This window comes from Cavia porcellus, unplaced genomic scaffold (genome assembly GCF_034190915.1).
Source record: "Cavia porcellus strain 051 isolate PalLab524CR breed Dunkin Hartley unplaced genomic scaffold, mCavPor4.1 scaffold_23, whole genome shotgun sequence".
In the NCBI taxonomy this organism is placed as follows: domain Eukaryota; kingdom Metazoa; phylum Chordata; class Mammalia; order Rodentia; family Caviidae; genus Cavia; species Cavia porcellus.
Window position 1 is genome coordinate 40516584 of NW_026947506.1, and position 15009 is coordinate 40531592.

Sequence of the window (15009 nt, forward strand, 5' to 3'; positions counted from 1 at the left end):
GAGACTCAAGGACTGTAAAAATTTCCCTCAGTTTGGGAAAAGTTTCCTTTGTAAGTCGACCCTGTCCAAAAGAATATGCATCCCCAACCCCAAAAGGACCTAGAGCTGCTCCCCTGGACCCGTGCCCCAACTAGGAGCTACTTGCTGGAATGGCATATGCCACTTGGTCTACGAGTGGGAGTGGAACTGGTCTCTGCCTGGCCAGCCCTCAGGCATCCACAGAAAACAGCAGGGAGCTCTATGGCAGAGGCAGAGGGAAAGAGGAAGGTTGGCTAGTGCAGCCAGAGAGCCCGAGCTGGGTACCAGGAGAGGGCACTTCCAGCTGAGACTACAACCACAGCTCATCTGAGTCCTTGGGGGTTGGCACGCCCAGCCTGGACTCCCAGATTTCCTGAAGACGGCAGTCAAGGCACATGGGACATTTCTGGGGCTTCCCACTTGTGTCTTTTGTCTGGGAGAGATCCAGCGAATCATCCCGTCAGCTTCCGAACGAGGCTAAGGAAAGGAAGGAGATGTAAACAGAGATAGCTCCGCAGGCAGCGGCTCTCGCTAACATGTCTGTGATCCTGACTTTCCGACTGAGGTTCCCCGCTTTCCCGACACACCCCCACCACCACCATGGGAAAGCTGCTTGGAGGCTCCCCGTGGTTGCCCTTGGCAGCTGTTTACTGAAAACTCCAAAACAACTATCCCGACACTACCAAACACCCACTTAAGCTTCCTCTGATTTATCCGCTGTTTCTATGGAAACCGCCCGCCATAGAATCCTGTCATCTACACAAAGCATGACAGTGTGTGAGCCCCAGGGGCCTGTGTGCCGTCTTCTCCCCTGCAGAGCCCCTGTGGCACCCCCTAGTTTCCCCTCCATCCACAACATCCAGGCCCTGCGACCAAGGCACCTGACCCTGCGAAGCCCTGAATATCTGCCCTTGGAAGAACTCACTGGTCACTCTTCTTCCCCTAATCCCCTAACCCTAAAAATGCACCCCAAAAGCTCACCACAAATTGACACTGCTTCCTCCCATCCCTCCTCCCATGACCACAGCCACCAGCATCCTCGCCTGGAGAAGGAGGATAAGGAAGAAGCCCTCCCCTGCCACCGCACGAAGCGAAAGAATGAACTTGACACCTGCTTTGCTCCCAACTCCTCACCCAGAGTTTACCATGGCAACTCCCATCTCTGCCAGCCACCCACACCCCACCCAGCACACCTCAAACCCCAGCAAGCTAGACAGGGCTGTTGACACAAGGCGAGCCCTCGGGCACACCGAGGGCGTCTGGGCACGTGGAGAGTCAGCCACGCATCATCGGAGCACAGAGGGCACAAGGCGGGCGCAAAAGGATCTGGTGTCCTTGGTCTGTCAGAGCCCAGACAGTCATGGGGCACACTCTATGTCCCTCTGGACACCAGGCTGAGACCCAGAGGAGCAGACATATTTTTCGGAGTTTGCCTGAGGTGCAGGAAAACAGCACTGGGAGAAAGCTCGAGGGATTGTTAGCATCTTGATAACTCCAGCTACCTGTTTTTCCAAAGGGAGAGAGGAAAACATGAGCTGTTTTCCCTCAAGCTGAGCCCCGGGGAAGGCGGGGAAGGCCACTGCAAACACCCGGCGCTGTGGGCCCTGGGGTGCTGCCAAAAATCACTCTGGCAGAACATCCAGAGAGCCAAGGCACAGGCAGGGGGCGGACAAGTGCATGGAGGCCACTAGGCCAAAGCAACCAAAGTTTGCTCAATTGTTCCTGAGCCCTTGCACATGCACACTCATGCAGAGGCACACGCACACAGGCCCCAGCAAATCCTGGAGAGGGAGGAGCCAAGAGACCCAGCGGGCTTCCAGAGTCAGAAAGTGGGAGGGGTCAGCATGAGTTCATCTGTTTCCTGCTCACATCTGGTATAAAGGGAGGCTGCAGCCCAGGAGGGACACAGCTGTGCCTGGCTCCAGGACCCAAAGTGCTGCTGTCGAGGAGAGCCACACGCCCTCTGCCTGCAGCCCAGAGCCAGCTCAGCTGTTGCCAAGCAGGACACACCACCAGTCACAGGCCAGGTGAGATAAGCCAGTGCCTCTCTTGCCTCTCTCTCTGGAGCTTGCAGCAAAGAACTTCCTTCCCAGAGTCTCCTCCATCCAGATCCTCACTTTCTCTCTGTTTTCTTTCCCTGCAACCCTGGAGCCTTAATCTGTAATAGCAGTGATCACATTGGAGCCAGGGAAGGTGATCAGGCTCCAACGTCAACCCGTTATCCAGAACGAAGGCCTTGGCTTTCTAGGAAGATGCGCCCCCTCTTCCCCCACCTCAGGAGAGGGGCTTTGAGCTGCTCCCCTGAATGAAACAGTGGTTGGGGATGTGATGAGGGAATCAAAAAGCACCATGTATCGTAACATAGCCTCTCGGGCCCGTGGATGGGGAAGGGATGTACCCGGGTGTTCTCGCTCTACTCCTACAGCAAGCAACAGGCTGCACTCCCAGGGGCTGGCAAGGGACAACATCAGCTAGAAGTGGGATGGGACGGGCTCGGCATCTGTCCCGCCAAGATCTCTTAGAAGCTGAACTTGCTCTGTTTAGGGGCGTCAGCTCCTACTCAGCCGTTCTTCTGGAACTTTCTCTAACTAGATCCTTCTTGGTCCATCCTAGGATGCACGTAGCTCCCACACTTGCCTGCCTCATCCTGGGCCTGGCCCTCGTCTTTAAGGAAGGGTCCACCCTGCAACCTCATGAGTCCCAGGTGGCCCAGCTGGCCACAGACTTCGGAATGAAGGTGTTCCGGCAGGCGGTGGAGGCCTCCAAGGACAGCAACCTGGCTTTCTCGCCCTTCGGGGTGGCCTCGGTGCTGGCCATGCTGCAGGCAACCACAAATGGAGAAACCCGGCGGCAGACTGAAGCAGCAATGGGATTCAGCATCGATGGTGAGTGGAGGAGAGAGGGAGGTGGGGGGGAGAGACGGCCTCCGTGAAGCAGGCACCGAATGAGGCAGGAGCTGGGGAAGGCTGGGCCCAGCTTAGCCAAGGGGACACGTCCAGCTGCAGTACAGAGATGGCCTGTTTTCCCCCACCACACCCTGATCTGTAAGGCCGTACAGGCCAGCGGATTTGCCATTTATTAACTATGAACCTTAAACTTCAGTTTATTTTTTCTTTCTTTCTTTCTTTCTTTCTTTCTTCTTTCTTTCACCAATCAGATCTTATTGCATTTTCTTCATCTGCAGAATGGGCATGATAAAAATGCCTATGACATAGAGCTGAATGATTACTGAATGGAATTATGCATGTGAAATGATCAGCCCAGCCATATCAAAAGAAGTTTAGGATTCGTAATTTAAGAACAAGATGGGTATGGTGGTGCACTTCTGTAACCCCAGCACTTAAGAGGCTGAGACAAGAGGATCACTTCAAGTTTGAGGTCAAGCTGAACTATCAAGGCCAATCTCAAAAAATGACCACAAATAATAATGATAACTTAAAAACAGAGAAAACAATCTAACCCAAGGAAGGGGTTAGGATCTGAGCCTTGGGGGGAAAGGAAGGAGCTGCAGAAAGAGACGAAGGTTTGGGATGAGTCTGAGGGGCCTGTCCTTCTCATTTGACGCAGGGAAGGGCATGGCCCGCAGTCTCCTTCAAGTGTACAAGGAGCTCACAGGCTCGTGGAACGGAGACAAGGTCAGCATCACCGACGCCATCTTTGTCCAGAGGGACTTGAGGCTGGTCAAGGGCTTCATGCCCTACTTCTTCCAGCTGTTCAGGACCACGGTCAAGCAGGTGGACTTCACGGAAGTGGACAGAGCCAGGTTCATCATCAATGACTGGGTGAAGAAGCACACGAGAGGTGAGTGGCCACCCAGGGAAGGTCTCCGTGCTGTGGGGAGGGGATTAGGAAATAGCACCCATGCCTGAACCTTCCCTTGCGGACTTATCTGCCAGGTGGGCAGAAGGTCCAGGGCTTTAAGAACCAAAGCGTTTAGTTGGATGTGATGACTCACATCTATAATTCTAGCACTTGGGAGGCTGAGGCAGGAGGATTGTTGCGAGTTCAAGACCAGCTTGGGCTACAAAGTGTGCTCAAGGCCAGCCTGAACTGTATAGCAAGACCTTGCCTCGTATGAGTTTGAGCCCTGGTACCAAAAAAAAAAAAAAAAAAAAAAAGACCTTGCCTCAAAAAGACAAAGAGAAAAAGAAAACATAGCTCAGTGTGAAAGGCCTTGGGCTCACACTCATACACATGGCAATTTAGGGGGAAAGGAAGTCAAGGCTGAAGTTTCTAGCTCTGACCCTGGACAGGATCCTAGGGTCAAGAGAGTGTGGTGAGCTGGAAGACTTCCTGAGACTCTTAGAAAGATGGAACAAACTGAAAGCGGCCAGATTGGTCTACTTAAAACTGTAGTGGTGGTGCACTCCTGTAATTCCAGTACTCTGGGAGGCTGAGCCAGGAGGATCACTGCAAATTTGAGACCAACCTGGGCTACAAAGTGAGCTCAAGGCCAGCTTGAACTGCATGCATAGTGAGACCCTGTCTCAAAAAGATGAAAAAAAAAAAAGATGGGGGTGATTTAGCTCAGTAGCTTAAGCATGTTGAGTTTGATCTCTGGTGCAAAAAAAAAAAAAAAAAAAAAGGACAAAAAAATTAAAAATTGAAAAACAGCTGGGAATGTTGCTTGATGCGAACGCCCTAGGTTGAATCCCCAGCAGTCAATCAATCTGTCCCCATCTGCCCTCTGGTTCCCATCTATATACATCCACCTGAAGGCTGGGAGCTGAAGAGAACTGTCGAAGAGGCTTCAGAGGCGCCTCACTTCCCGATCTCCTGCTTTCCTCCAGGTATGATCAGTGACTTGCTTGGCGAAGGGGCCGTTGACCAGCTGACGCGCCTGGTGCTGGTGAACGCGCTGTACTTCAATGGCCAGTGGAAGATGCCTTTCCTGGAGGCTGCAACCCGACCCCGCCTCTTCCACAAGCCCGACGGCAGCACTGTCTCTGTGCCCATGATGGCACAGACCAGCAAGTTCAACTACAGTGAGTGCGAGACCCTCTCCTCATCTCAGACACCATCATGTGATTGATCATTTGGGACCAAAACATCCTGCTGGGGAAGGGCTATGTGGAAGATCAGGTTAGAAGGGATCAGGAGTGAAATTAGAGTCTGGGTGTAGCCGAAGGGAGTTAAGCGTCAAGAAAACCCAGAAAGACAGAGAGAAGAAGGAGGAGGAACGGGGAGGAGACGCCAAACTGGCACAAGAGAAGGGAAATGGGATGGAGACACTGAATAGGTGCTGGGGGTGTAGCCTGGTGGTAGCGCCCTAAGAGTGGGGTCCTGAGTTCAGTCTGCAGGACTGGAAACACAAAACCTCCGTAAACACTCCACATCTGAACGGCGCGGGGTGGGGACGGGGAGGCTCTGAAAGCTCAGTGCTGCCTGAGCAGCCACCTTGGTTTCTTCACAGCTGAGTTCCTCACCCCTGGTGGTGACTACTACGACATCCTGGAGTTACCCTACCTCGGGGAGACCCTCAGCATGTTCATCGCCGCTCCCTACCGAAAAGAGGTGCCTCTCTCCGCCATCACCAGCATTCTGGATGCCGAGCTCATCAGTCAGTGGAAAGGCAACATGACCCAAAGGACCCGCCTGCTGGTCCTGCCCAAGTGAGCTATCAACCATCAGCCGGGCACCCCCCTCACTCCCCATTTCCCCTTGCCTGTGTGCTGAGTCCCTGAAACCACTGTCCCCTGTGTTTCCCAGATCTGTGACGCTGGTAGGGCAGGGACATGTGTGGGAGGCTGATGGGAAACGCCAGCCTGAGTTTGATTACAATTCCTGCATCATCCGTCCATCTGTTTCTCTGTGGGCGCAGGGGAGAGTCCCTCATCCCTCCCCACCCCCCCTGCGTACCTCCCCTGGAGGGGAGCTGGAGAAATGGTGGAAATGCAGGAGGCTGAATCGGCCTGCGGCCCTTTCTGAATGTCCTATAGTTCCACCTCCATTTCCTGGAACCAACATTCAGGCGGTAGAACAAAAGAAATCACTTCCCAGATGGGACAGCCCGACTGCAGCTTCTGGCTGGAGTTCCAAAGTCCTTTTGCACAAGCAAAGCGGGTGGAGAAGGCTGAGGCTGGGTGATCAATCACAGGGATCTTCTGCCAGGCTTACCACAGACTTCCAGATGCTATAATGCCAGGCTTAGGGAAAGAGGAGAATTTATTGGCTTAGCTGGCAGCTCAGATTCCCTCTTACAAGAATGAGGTAATTAGGCGCACCCTGGTGGGGAGCATCCAGCCCTCTAAAGATTTGCTGCCTGAGTCCTCTGGTGTTAGTGCTACAGCCAGGCATGGTGGTACATGCCTGTAATCATAGCACTTGGGACTGCCATGACTTTAAGGTCAGCCTGGACAAGACTCAGTCTCAAAAAGAAGAAGAAACGCAATCTATAGACCTGATCCTTGCAGGAGCGTTTGACCTTCCCACCCTCCTTTCAGTTCAGACTGAATAAAATTATGCTGCAAGGGGCTGGAGGTTTAGCTCAGCGGCATAAGCGCCTGCCTTGCAAGGAGGCAGTCATGAGTTTGACCCCTGGTACCAATAAAAAGGAAAAAGACAAAAAGAAAAAAATATTATGCTGCAAATACTGCCTTACTTGAGAAAAGTGACCAGTCACAGGTTCAAGGCAGGTGGAGAGACTGAAAAAGAATGTCCATTAGTATTAGAAACTTCCAGCAAGGAGACTTTGCAAATAGACCTCCCTCTTCCTCCACCCCATCGGTTCCCTCCCTCCGGATCTGCCCCAGTTGGTGGGGCCCTGGGAGGTGCAGCTGCCACAGCAAGGGGAGCTGAGCTCGAGCTGTCTCCTGTGGCCAACAGGTTCTCCCTGGAGTCAGAAGTGGACCTCAGGAAGCCCCTGGAGAACCTGGGGATGACCGACATGTTCAGGCCAGACCGGGCGGACTTCACAAAGCTTTCAGGTGAGAGACCGTGTCCTGTACTGTCATGGCCCTCCTCCAATGGGGCCCCCAAGAAGACCGAGGAGGCTCCCCCAGAGCAATGACTGACCCACCTTTGCATCTCCCCATTTCAGAAAGAGAGCTTCTGTATGTGTCCCAGGCGCTGCAAAAAGTAAAGATCAAAGTGAACGAGAACGGCTCAGTGGCGTCCTCCTCCACAGGTGGGTCCAGCTCACAGAAGCTGACACTGTAGAAGGGACCCCTGCCACCCTGTTCTACTCCGACCTTTCTCCCCAAGCATACTTTCCATGAGAACAGGAAGTTCCCCCTTTCTTTATCGTCTGTGTCTCAGCCTGGAAGACACAATGCTTTCCATAGGACCCTGTTCCCTCACCTATGGTTCCTGAGGTCCCTGAATTTGAAAAGCCCCACCCCACAGTCCAGGTGTGGTGGTGCACACCTGTAATCCCAGCACTCTGGGTGGCTGAGGCAGGAGGATCTCAAATTCAAGCCCAGTCTGGGCAATCTAGCAAGACTCTGTCTCAAAACAAAAGGCTAAAGATGTAGCTCAGTTCAGAGGCCCTGGTTTTAATGCCTAGTTTGGAAAAAAAGAAAAAAGTATCCCCTCCTCTAGGGAAACTGGTTCCACAAAAGAGAAATAGATGTAAGGGTCCTGCTTGTCCATAAAGCTTTAGACAAGTGGGCATTTGTGAGCGAACAACTGCTAGATCTTGACCAAACTCCGGAGGAGGCCTGGGCTCAGAGGACATCCCTCAATTTCCAAGATCCAAATTCAGAACAAAGAAGCCACCAGAAAGTCACTTCCTTACGTTGTCCTCAGATGAGAGGCTGACGTCTCTGGGCCCCTTGGGATCAACCCGGGTATTTGTGCTGATGTCCCCCTCACCGAAGACACTGTCCCTTCTCTCCCAGTTGTTGTGATCTCAGCCCGCATGGCCCCTGAGGAGATCATCTTGGACAGATCTTTCCTTTTCCTGGTCCGCCACAATCCCACAGGTAACACCCGTGTTCCCCTGCACCCCTCTGCTGTCTCGCACAGCCAGCCAGTTGTAAATGCCCCTCAAGTCCACTCAACATCCAGACTCTGGGCAAGGACTGGAATTGGGTCCCTTGCCTGTCCTCAGAGGTGGCGGCCAGCTGTCACAGCTGATGAAGGGCTACAGTCCTAACTCGGGACAGCCACCACCTTCTTAGATCCGTTCACCCGTGAACATGGCCCTTCCTCTCCTCACCTCTCATAATTCTGCTGTCCACAGGGACAGTCATCTTCATGGGCCAAGTGATGGAGCCCTGAGCAGGGGAACGGAAGACTGCACCCGGAACAAAACTAAAGCTGTGTCGGAGAAGAGATTTTGCTCTTATGATTCTTTGCAGAGAAAGACAGGGACATTTGCCTTTTCCTTTCTGTGGTAAATCTTTCCAGTCGACTTCCTCGATCTAAGTCTCTGTGGGAGGAGCTTGGAATCTGACTCTGGCTGGGGACCCCCTTCGGGGGAGGCCCCTGGAACATGAGGGTCTCCAAGCTGGGCTGTAGGAGCTGCAGATCCACTGGCCAGATGTGTCTGCCTGCCTCTCTGCACATTGGGTCCTCGGACCTGATTGTCCCCGAGGCCCCTGCAGACCAGAACCACGAGGCTTACTGGAGCTTGTCTGTGCTTGGTAGGAACAATTTGTGTTCCGCTCATGCTGCTGCCATCCCTGCCCTGCCTGACACTGCGGTGGCAGCTGGTGACGGGCCAAAGCAGGCCGACGGAGGGAACGCTTTCATCTCAACATCTTCCCTGCACTGACCACTGCCCCTCTCAGAAGGGCCACAGACTGGCAAAGTGAACACCAAGCCTCCCTCTCCCGAAACTGCGTATCATTCTGGAGTGTAGGTGATTGTTTACTCATAGAAGCAGGTTTTTGCTTCCCACAACTTTATTTTTGCAGGAATAGAAGAAGAAAGGTGAGACGTGTGCCTGGCCCCTCACCTGCACCAGCCTCCTGGTGGGGAAAGTGAGGCGCCAGGGGTGTGCTTGAATATTTATCATTTCCTTGCCTTTGTGTGCTTGTTAGAGAGGAAGATATTTTCTTAAGGAAAAAGTGTTATTTAAGCTTGTACATAGAGTTCTGCTGTGGTTTGTGCCCTCGCATCTCAGGGGTTCGGCCCTCCAGCCTCAATCCGCTCTGGGCGCAGACGTGCCGGGCCCCACACTGCCACCTTGTGGCTGCCTGGGCCCACGCCTCCTTTCTTTCCACTTGATGGCCAAGGGACCCTGCCAAGCTGCTCTAACCATAGCCCACCTTAGGGACCAAAAGGATGGGTGGGTGACGTGACAGAGACTTGAGTGAGGACAAAGTGGTTTCAAGTTTTTCCAATATATTTAGAGCAGAAATGCAAGGGGCTGCATGACCTACCAGGACAGAACTTTCCCCAATTACAGGGTGACTCACAGCCGCATGACTCACTTCAATGTGTCATTTCCGGCTGCTGTGTGGGAGCAGTGGACACGTGCGGGGGGGGGGGGTGAAGGAGACAGCCAGCTCGGACGCCGAGCACCTTGTTAGATAATCATTTTGAAACCCTGCTAGCTGGGGGGAGGCAGGAAGGCCGATTTATAGCAGCATTGCACGTGGATGCGAAATGAATGTAATCTCATAGGCGCCTCCACCATCCCACCATGTTCTCCACTGAAAAAATCCTCATTCTCTGAGTTCTCTTTAATGCTTTTTTTTCTTTTCTCATGATGCACTGGATGATGAAAGTCACCCGCAGCCCTTGTAGGGGTCCCTAAACATGGTGTCAAGTGTTTTGAAATTGTATTCGACTATTTACATGTTCACTTTTGATATATAAATATAAATGTATTTTAAAATAATAATAAAATAAATATAACGCATATGCCATCCCTATCTTTACCTCTATGTTCCCTACGGTACCAAGACTCAAAGCCTGTTGGGTGGTGGATCTCTCGGGGGTTGGGATCTCCGGGAAATGTTCACCAATAGCACAGGCAAGTAGGGCTACTGTGGGTGAGTCCCCAAGGCGGTGACCACGAATATGCAACATGGTCCAGGTCATGCTGAGGGGGGACTTCATTCTCCCCTGGGAATCATCCTTAAAAAAGAAAGAGGGACTAGGAGAATAGCTCAGTGGTAGAGTGTTCGCTTAGCATGCATGAGGCCCTGTGTGCACCACAGTGAGAGCAGGGAGGGGAGGGGAGAGGAAAGGAGACAGTTTCCCCAGACACCTTCCACCCACCCACCCAGGCCCAATCATGATCACTGTCCCTGTAAGCTCTCAAGTCTATTCCCCTGCATCCGCTCCTCCCCTCCTCCCCCTCCGATGGCTCTCAAGTGCAGTCAGTACTTAAGATCCTTTGGTCACTGATTGCATTCATCTGCTCCCCACATCAGGTTCCTTAAAAAAGGCTCTTCTAGGGCTAGGGATTTAGCTCAGCAGCATAAGCACCTGCCTTGCAAGCAGGCGGTCGTGAGTTCAATCCCCGATACCGATAAAAAGAAAAAGGCTCTTTTGTTAGCGTTCCGTATCCTCCTTCAAAGGCTTCCTAAAATACCAGGATTGTCTTCTTCTAGTTGTTGTTGCTTTGTTTTCCTGAGCTGGGGATGGAACTCTGGGGCTGGCACTCAGCCCTCTCTGGTGTGCTAAGAGCTCCAGACAATGGACACAATTCTCCCAGTTACTCCCGGTTCACATTTGCAAAGCCAATTTTTAAACTGAAAACAATTACCAATAACTATCTAGCAAACTTGCATGCCATCTGGCTCCAGAACCCTAAAGATAGGATTGATTGATGATGGCGAACCTTTTGGAGCTTTCAATGATACGAGCAGCCCGCTGTGGCTCATGTGCCATAGGTTCACCACCTCTGGGACTGATACTGCTAGATCCAGCTCTCTGCATGTGTGGCTCGTTTCTGAGTAGGAACTACTCACCTGGAGTCTGGCTCAAAGCACATGATCTAGTAAAGAGGCTGTGAGTTCTCTGTCACAGGAAATATTCAAGGATAGCCAGATGGCTACTAAGTAGAGATGCTTCAGTGACCAGGGTATAGATTTGGTGACTTTTAAAAATTATATTTAATAATATGCTCATAGTAAGACACTGAAATGGTTCAAAAAGACAAAAGTAGGTCAGATGTGGTAGGCACGCCTATAATCCCAGCACTCAGGAGGCTGAGACAGGAGGACTGCATTGAGTTCAAGGCCAGCCTGTGGCTACAATAGCATGACTCTATCTCAAAAAACAAACAACAGCAACAAACTTCCAGCCCTAAAACTGTGACTCCGGTGAGACAAACATTTTCAAATACAAACAAACAAAAGGGACCAATTTGCTGGTGAGACTTAACTTTTTCTTGTTTAAGAGTCCTCACATTATCCTTTTTTCTTGAATGGTGTTAGACTTTCTTGGAGGTAATTCTGAGTATAAAATTTTTGAGAAGAAATCCAGAAAGAGTATTCATTCACTTGCTTACTCTGCAAGCATTCAACACGTGGTAAAGGTTTTCTCATGGCTCCTCTCAATCTGGTCTCAGAGATATATTTTTGTTTGTTTGTTTGTTTGTTTGTTTGAACTAGGGGTTGAACCAGGCCCTTTTTAAAAAAAAATTTTTGAGACAGGGTCTTACTAAGTCACTACATCGCCCAAACTGGGCTCAAATTCAAAGTGATCCTCCTGCCTCTGTCTCCTTGACTGCTGGGATCATGATAGGTGTGTGCCCCCACATCAGGCTTTCCAGGGATATTCTTGGGTACCTCCATGTGATGTGCTCAGATGCTCAAAAGAGAGCCCCTTCTTTATGGATTCCTTTATTTCTTCTGATGTGAAGCTTTCTTTTTTTTCCAGCAAGCTTGGCAGGAAGGGTCTCCTGCCCCTAGCAAGCTGAGGAATCTGGGGACAGACCCGGAATACAAAGCCAACTCCCTAAAGCTACTCTAAATTTGCCTACTTGCTTTTTTTTTTGTTGTTGTTGTTGTTGTTTTTGTCTTTTTGAGACAGGGTATCACTGTGCAGTTCAGGCTGCCTTGAGCTCACTTTGTAGCCCAGGCTGGCCTCAAACTCGAACAATCCTCCTGCCTCAGCCTCCCAAGTGCTGGGGTCACAGGTGTGCGCCACCTCTCCAGGCCTACTTCTAGCTCTGAAGAAAGATGCTGTTCTTTAACATCACGAGTTTTGCCTTTCTTCTGCTGTTGTCACCATGCACACCGGGGCCAAGATGTGGTAGAACTAGAACATCAAAGGCCACCAACCTGCTTCTGGCTGGGTGGCCTGGAGAGGACAGCACTGCATGTGGCCGTCAGCTCAGAACACAGCTCCAAAGTTCCCTCGGGGTTCCCATGACATCTGGGTCACCAAGGAGGCCCTGTCCAAGGGCTCAGGGACATTGCAACCCGGCCTGTCTCGGACCTCCTCGGCCCGAAGATGGGCTGTGGAGCGGCACTGAGCAGTGACCTGTTTGTTAACAGATTTTAGAAACCCAGAGACTGCACAAAATGCTTCAAAAAGCAGGACAAGTGAGCCCTAAGTCTGCAGTACACAGTTCAAACGCGGCTCACAGGAGGAGGGAATTCTTCAAAAGACCCAAGGGCTGCCGAGGAGGCCCACACCGCACCTGCAGCTGCTTCATTTATCAGATATTGGGAGGACAAAGATGGCGATGTGGCCTCTCAGCGCCAGGCCTGCAGCCCTGTCTGACTTCACCTTGGCCTCCATCTTTGGCATTCAAAGATTTTCTTCCCTGCACACACAGAAGTTTTTCTTCCTGTCTCTATTGTTTTTGGGGGTAGAGGGGACAACCAATGTCTACCTGTAGATGCTTTTCTTCATCAGTGTTAGGGATTCACCCCAGGACTGAGCTACACTTCTAATTCCTCTTCTTCCTCTTCCTCCTCCTCCTTCTCCTTTTTTAAAATTCTGAGCCAGGGTTTTCCTAAGTTACTAAGTTGCTCAGGCTGGATTTGAAGTTAGGACCCTTCTGCCACAGGCTCCCCACGAGCAGGCTACACCACCACACTTACACTGCAGGCTTTCTGTAAAGCTCACACAGTGAACTATATATCTGCTCACAGGTGGGCAATACGTGTGAATATCATAAATGGCAAACATGTCAGGTGTGGTACCGCACATCTGTGATTCCAGGACTTGGGAGGCTGAGGCAGGAGGATTGCCTCAAGTTCAAGGCCAGCCTGGGCTACATAGCGAGTTCAAGTCCAGCTTGGACTTTGTAAGGAGACTCTGTCTCAAAAAGATTAAAAAAAAAAGTGGCAAACATCTTCCAATGGTAAAAATATTCTATCAAAATTAAATTGGGGGGCAACCCACTTGGGACCCCTTCTGTCTCTCTCTCTCAGACAGACGCTTTCTCTCAATAAATATTTTTACTCTTAATCTCCATTGTTCCTAAAATTCGTTCTTTAATTTTAGAGAACACGAGCTCATTCCGGACATAGTAGATAGGGGGTTTCATTCCCTATGTCACTATCATACTGTCTTCTACACTTTGGACAGACAGTTGAAGAGACAGTTATGGCTGTGTGTCCTCACAGGTGCAGAGGCACAACTTTTAGCAAAATGTCCCCTCTCCCTGCAACAAAAACAAGTACCTTTTGCTTTTTCCCTTTCCTGCAGGCTGTGAATGGATGCCCTGAGTGATTTTAATTTGCCTCCAACTTTTGGGGATTCAAAGTTTAGTAGCAGAAAGGAAAAAACAAAACAAAGTTAGATTGAGGGAGAGAAGGGCAACAAAAAGAATTGACGTTGTTATGCACATGTACCAACCTTCCACAAGGCATCTAAGCTTTATGTCCTGCAAGTATGTACTATTATAAAAATTTTAAAAACATGTACTAATGAAAATAATTTTTTTTAAAAAAACTGAAACTTGCCAAGGTGACACCATCTGTTTTCCAAATCATTTTTTTTTGAGATAGGGTCTCCCTATGCAGTGCGGGCTGACCCTGAATTTGCTTTGTAGCCCAGGCTAGTCTCGAACTTGCAATGATCCTTCTAAGTTTCCCGAGTGCTGGGATTACAGGAATGCACCACCACACCCAGCTTCAAATCATTTTTAAAAAGTAGTAAGTTTCATCGTAATGACATTTTGTAAACATTTACATAGAGAGGAAGAAAACCAAGAAACAGAAGTTTGGGCTATTATTATTTTGGGTGGTTGTTTGTTTTTATTTTTGTTTTTTGAGACAGGGTCTATGTAGTTCAGGCTGTCCTTAAACTCACTGTGCAGCCAAGGCTGGCCTTGAACTTGAGGTGATTCTCCTGTGTCAGCCTCCTAGGTGCTAGGATTACAGGCATGTGCTACCATGCCAGTGTTTGTGGTTATTATTATTATTATTAGGAGACAGGCTCTAAAATTGCTCAGGCTGGCTTAGTACCCCTGGGCTGAAACCATACTCCTGTCTTTGCCTCCCAAGCAGTCAAAACTACAAGTGCGTGCCACTCTGCCCAGCTCTTGTTCTACCATTATTATTATTATTATTATTATTATTATTATTTCTACTTAACAAGCTCAGGCAGTGCATCCTCTACCATCCTATATGGCCTCTTGGTGGGATCTGTGAACAAAACAACAGGCAACAAGTATCCCAGAACCCTACAAGGGCTCAGAAACGTTCGGCACAAGCACACGCCCCCATAGCCAGCCACCAGCACCTTCAGGGCTGACATCATATGCCAGCCACCTTGGCCACCTCAACACAGCCTCCTGCATATAGAATTCTATCTCCTGGCCACCAGATGTCGCCTTGACTTTACATAGAAGGCCATTCCCTGAAGCCAACCAGCTGTGGCTTCAACCACAATCTTCCCAAGTGTGAACTCCATTCAATTTAACAAGAATTTACTCAGAAGCATATTTATGCATTTATTTATTTATTTGGCATTGGGGATCGAACTCAGGACCTTGATCTTGCCAGGCAGGCGCTTTGCTGCCTAGCTAAATCTTCAGCCAGAAGCATAATTTTATACTGGGTACTGTGAAGTATTTTTTTTTTAAGTGTAAGCGATGCTTCTTAATATCAGATGCCTAAGGAGAACAGCCACCAT

The 15009-nt window shown here is 50.3% G+C and overlaps 1 protein-coding gene across 1 annotated transcript; it reads left to right on the top strand.

The window, feature by feature from the left end:
- Positions 1-1887: 1887 nt before the first annotated feature.
- Serpine1 (serpin family E member 1) lies at positions 1888-9833 on the top strand. Its single transcript, XM_003469906.4, has 9 exons — positions 1888-2045; positions 2632-2903; positions 3586-3819; positions 4809-5003; positions 5432-5630; positions 6844-6944; positions 7058-7144; positions 7857-7940; positions 8201-9833. Exons 2-9 carry the CDS (start codon positions 2633-2635, stop codon positions 8236-8238), a joined length of 1209 nt encoding a protein of 402 aa, XP_003469954.1. The 5' UTR covers positions 1888-2045; position 2632; the 3' UTR covers positions 8239-9833.
- Positions 9834-15009: the final 5176 nt, after the last annotated feature.

What these genes read in the sequence shown, in the direction of transcription:
- Serpine1 (XM_003469906.4), top strand. Translation starts at nt 2,633, where the DNA reads ATGCACGTAGCTCCCACACTTGCCTGCCTCATCCTGGGCCTGGCCCTC. An exon ending in GACCAGCAAGTTCAACTACA is followed by an intron (nt 5,004 to 5,431) that starts GTGAGTGCGAGA and finishes GTTTCTTCACAG; the next exon opens with CTGAGTTCCTCACCCCTGGT. An exon ending in CGCCTGCTGGTCCTGCCCAA is followed by an intron (nt 5,631 to 6,843) that starts GTGAGCTATCAA and finishes TGTGGCCAACAG; the next exon opens with GTTCTCCCTGGAGTCAGAAG.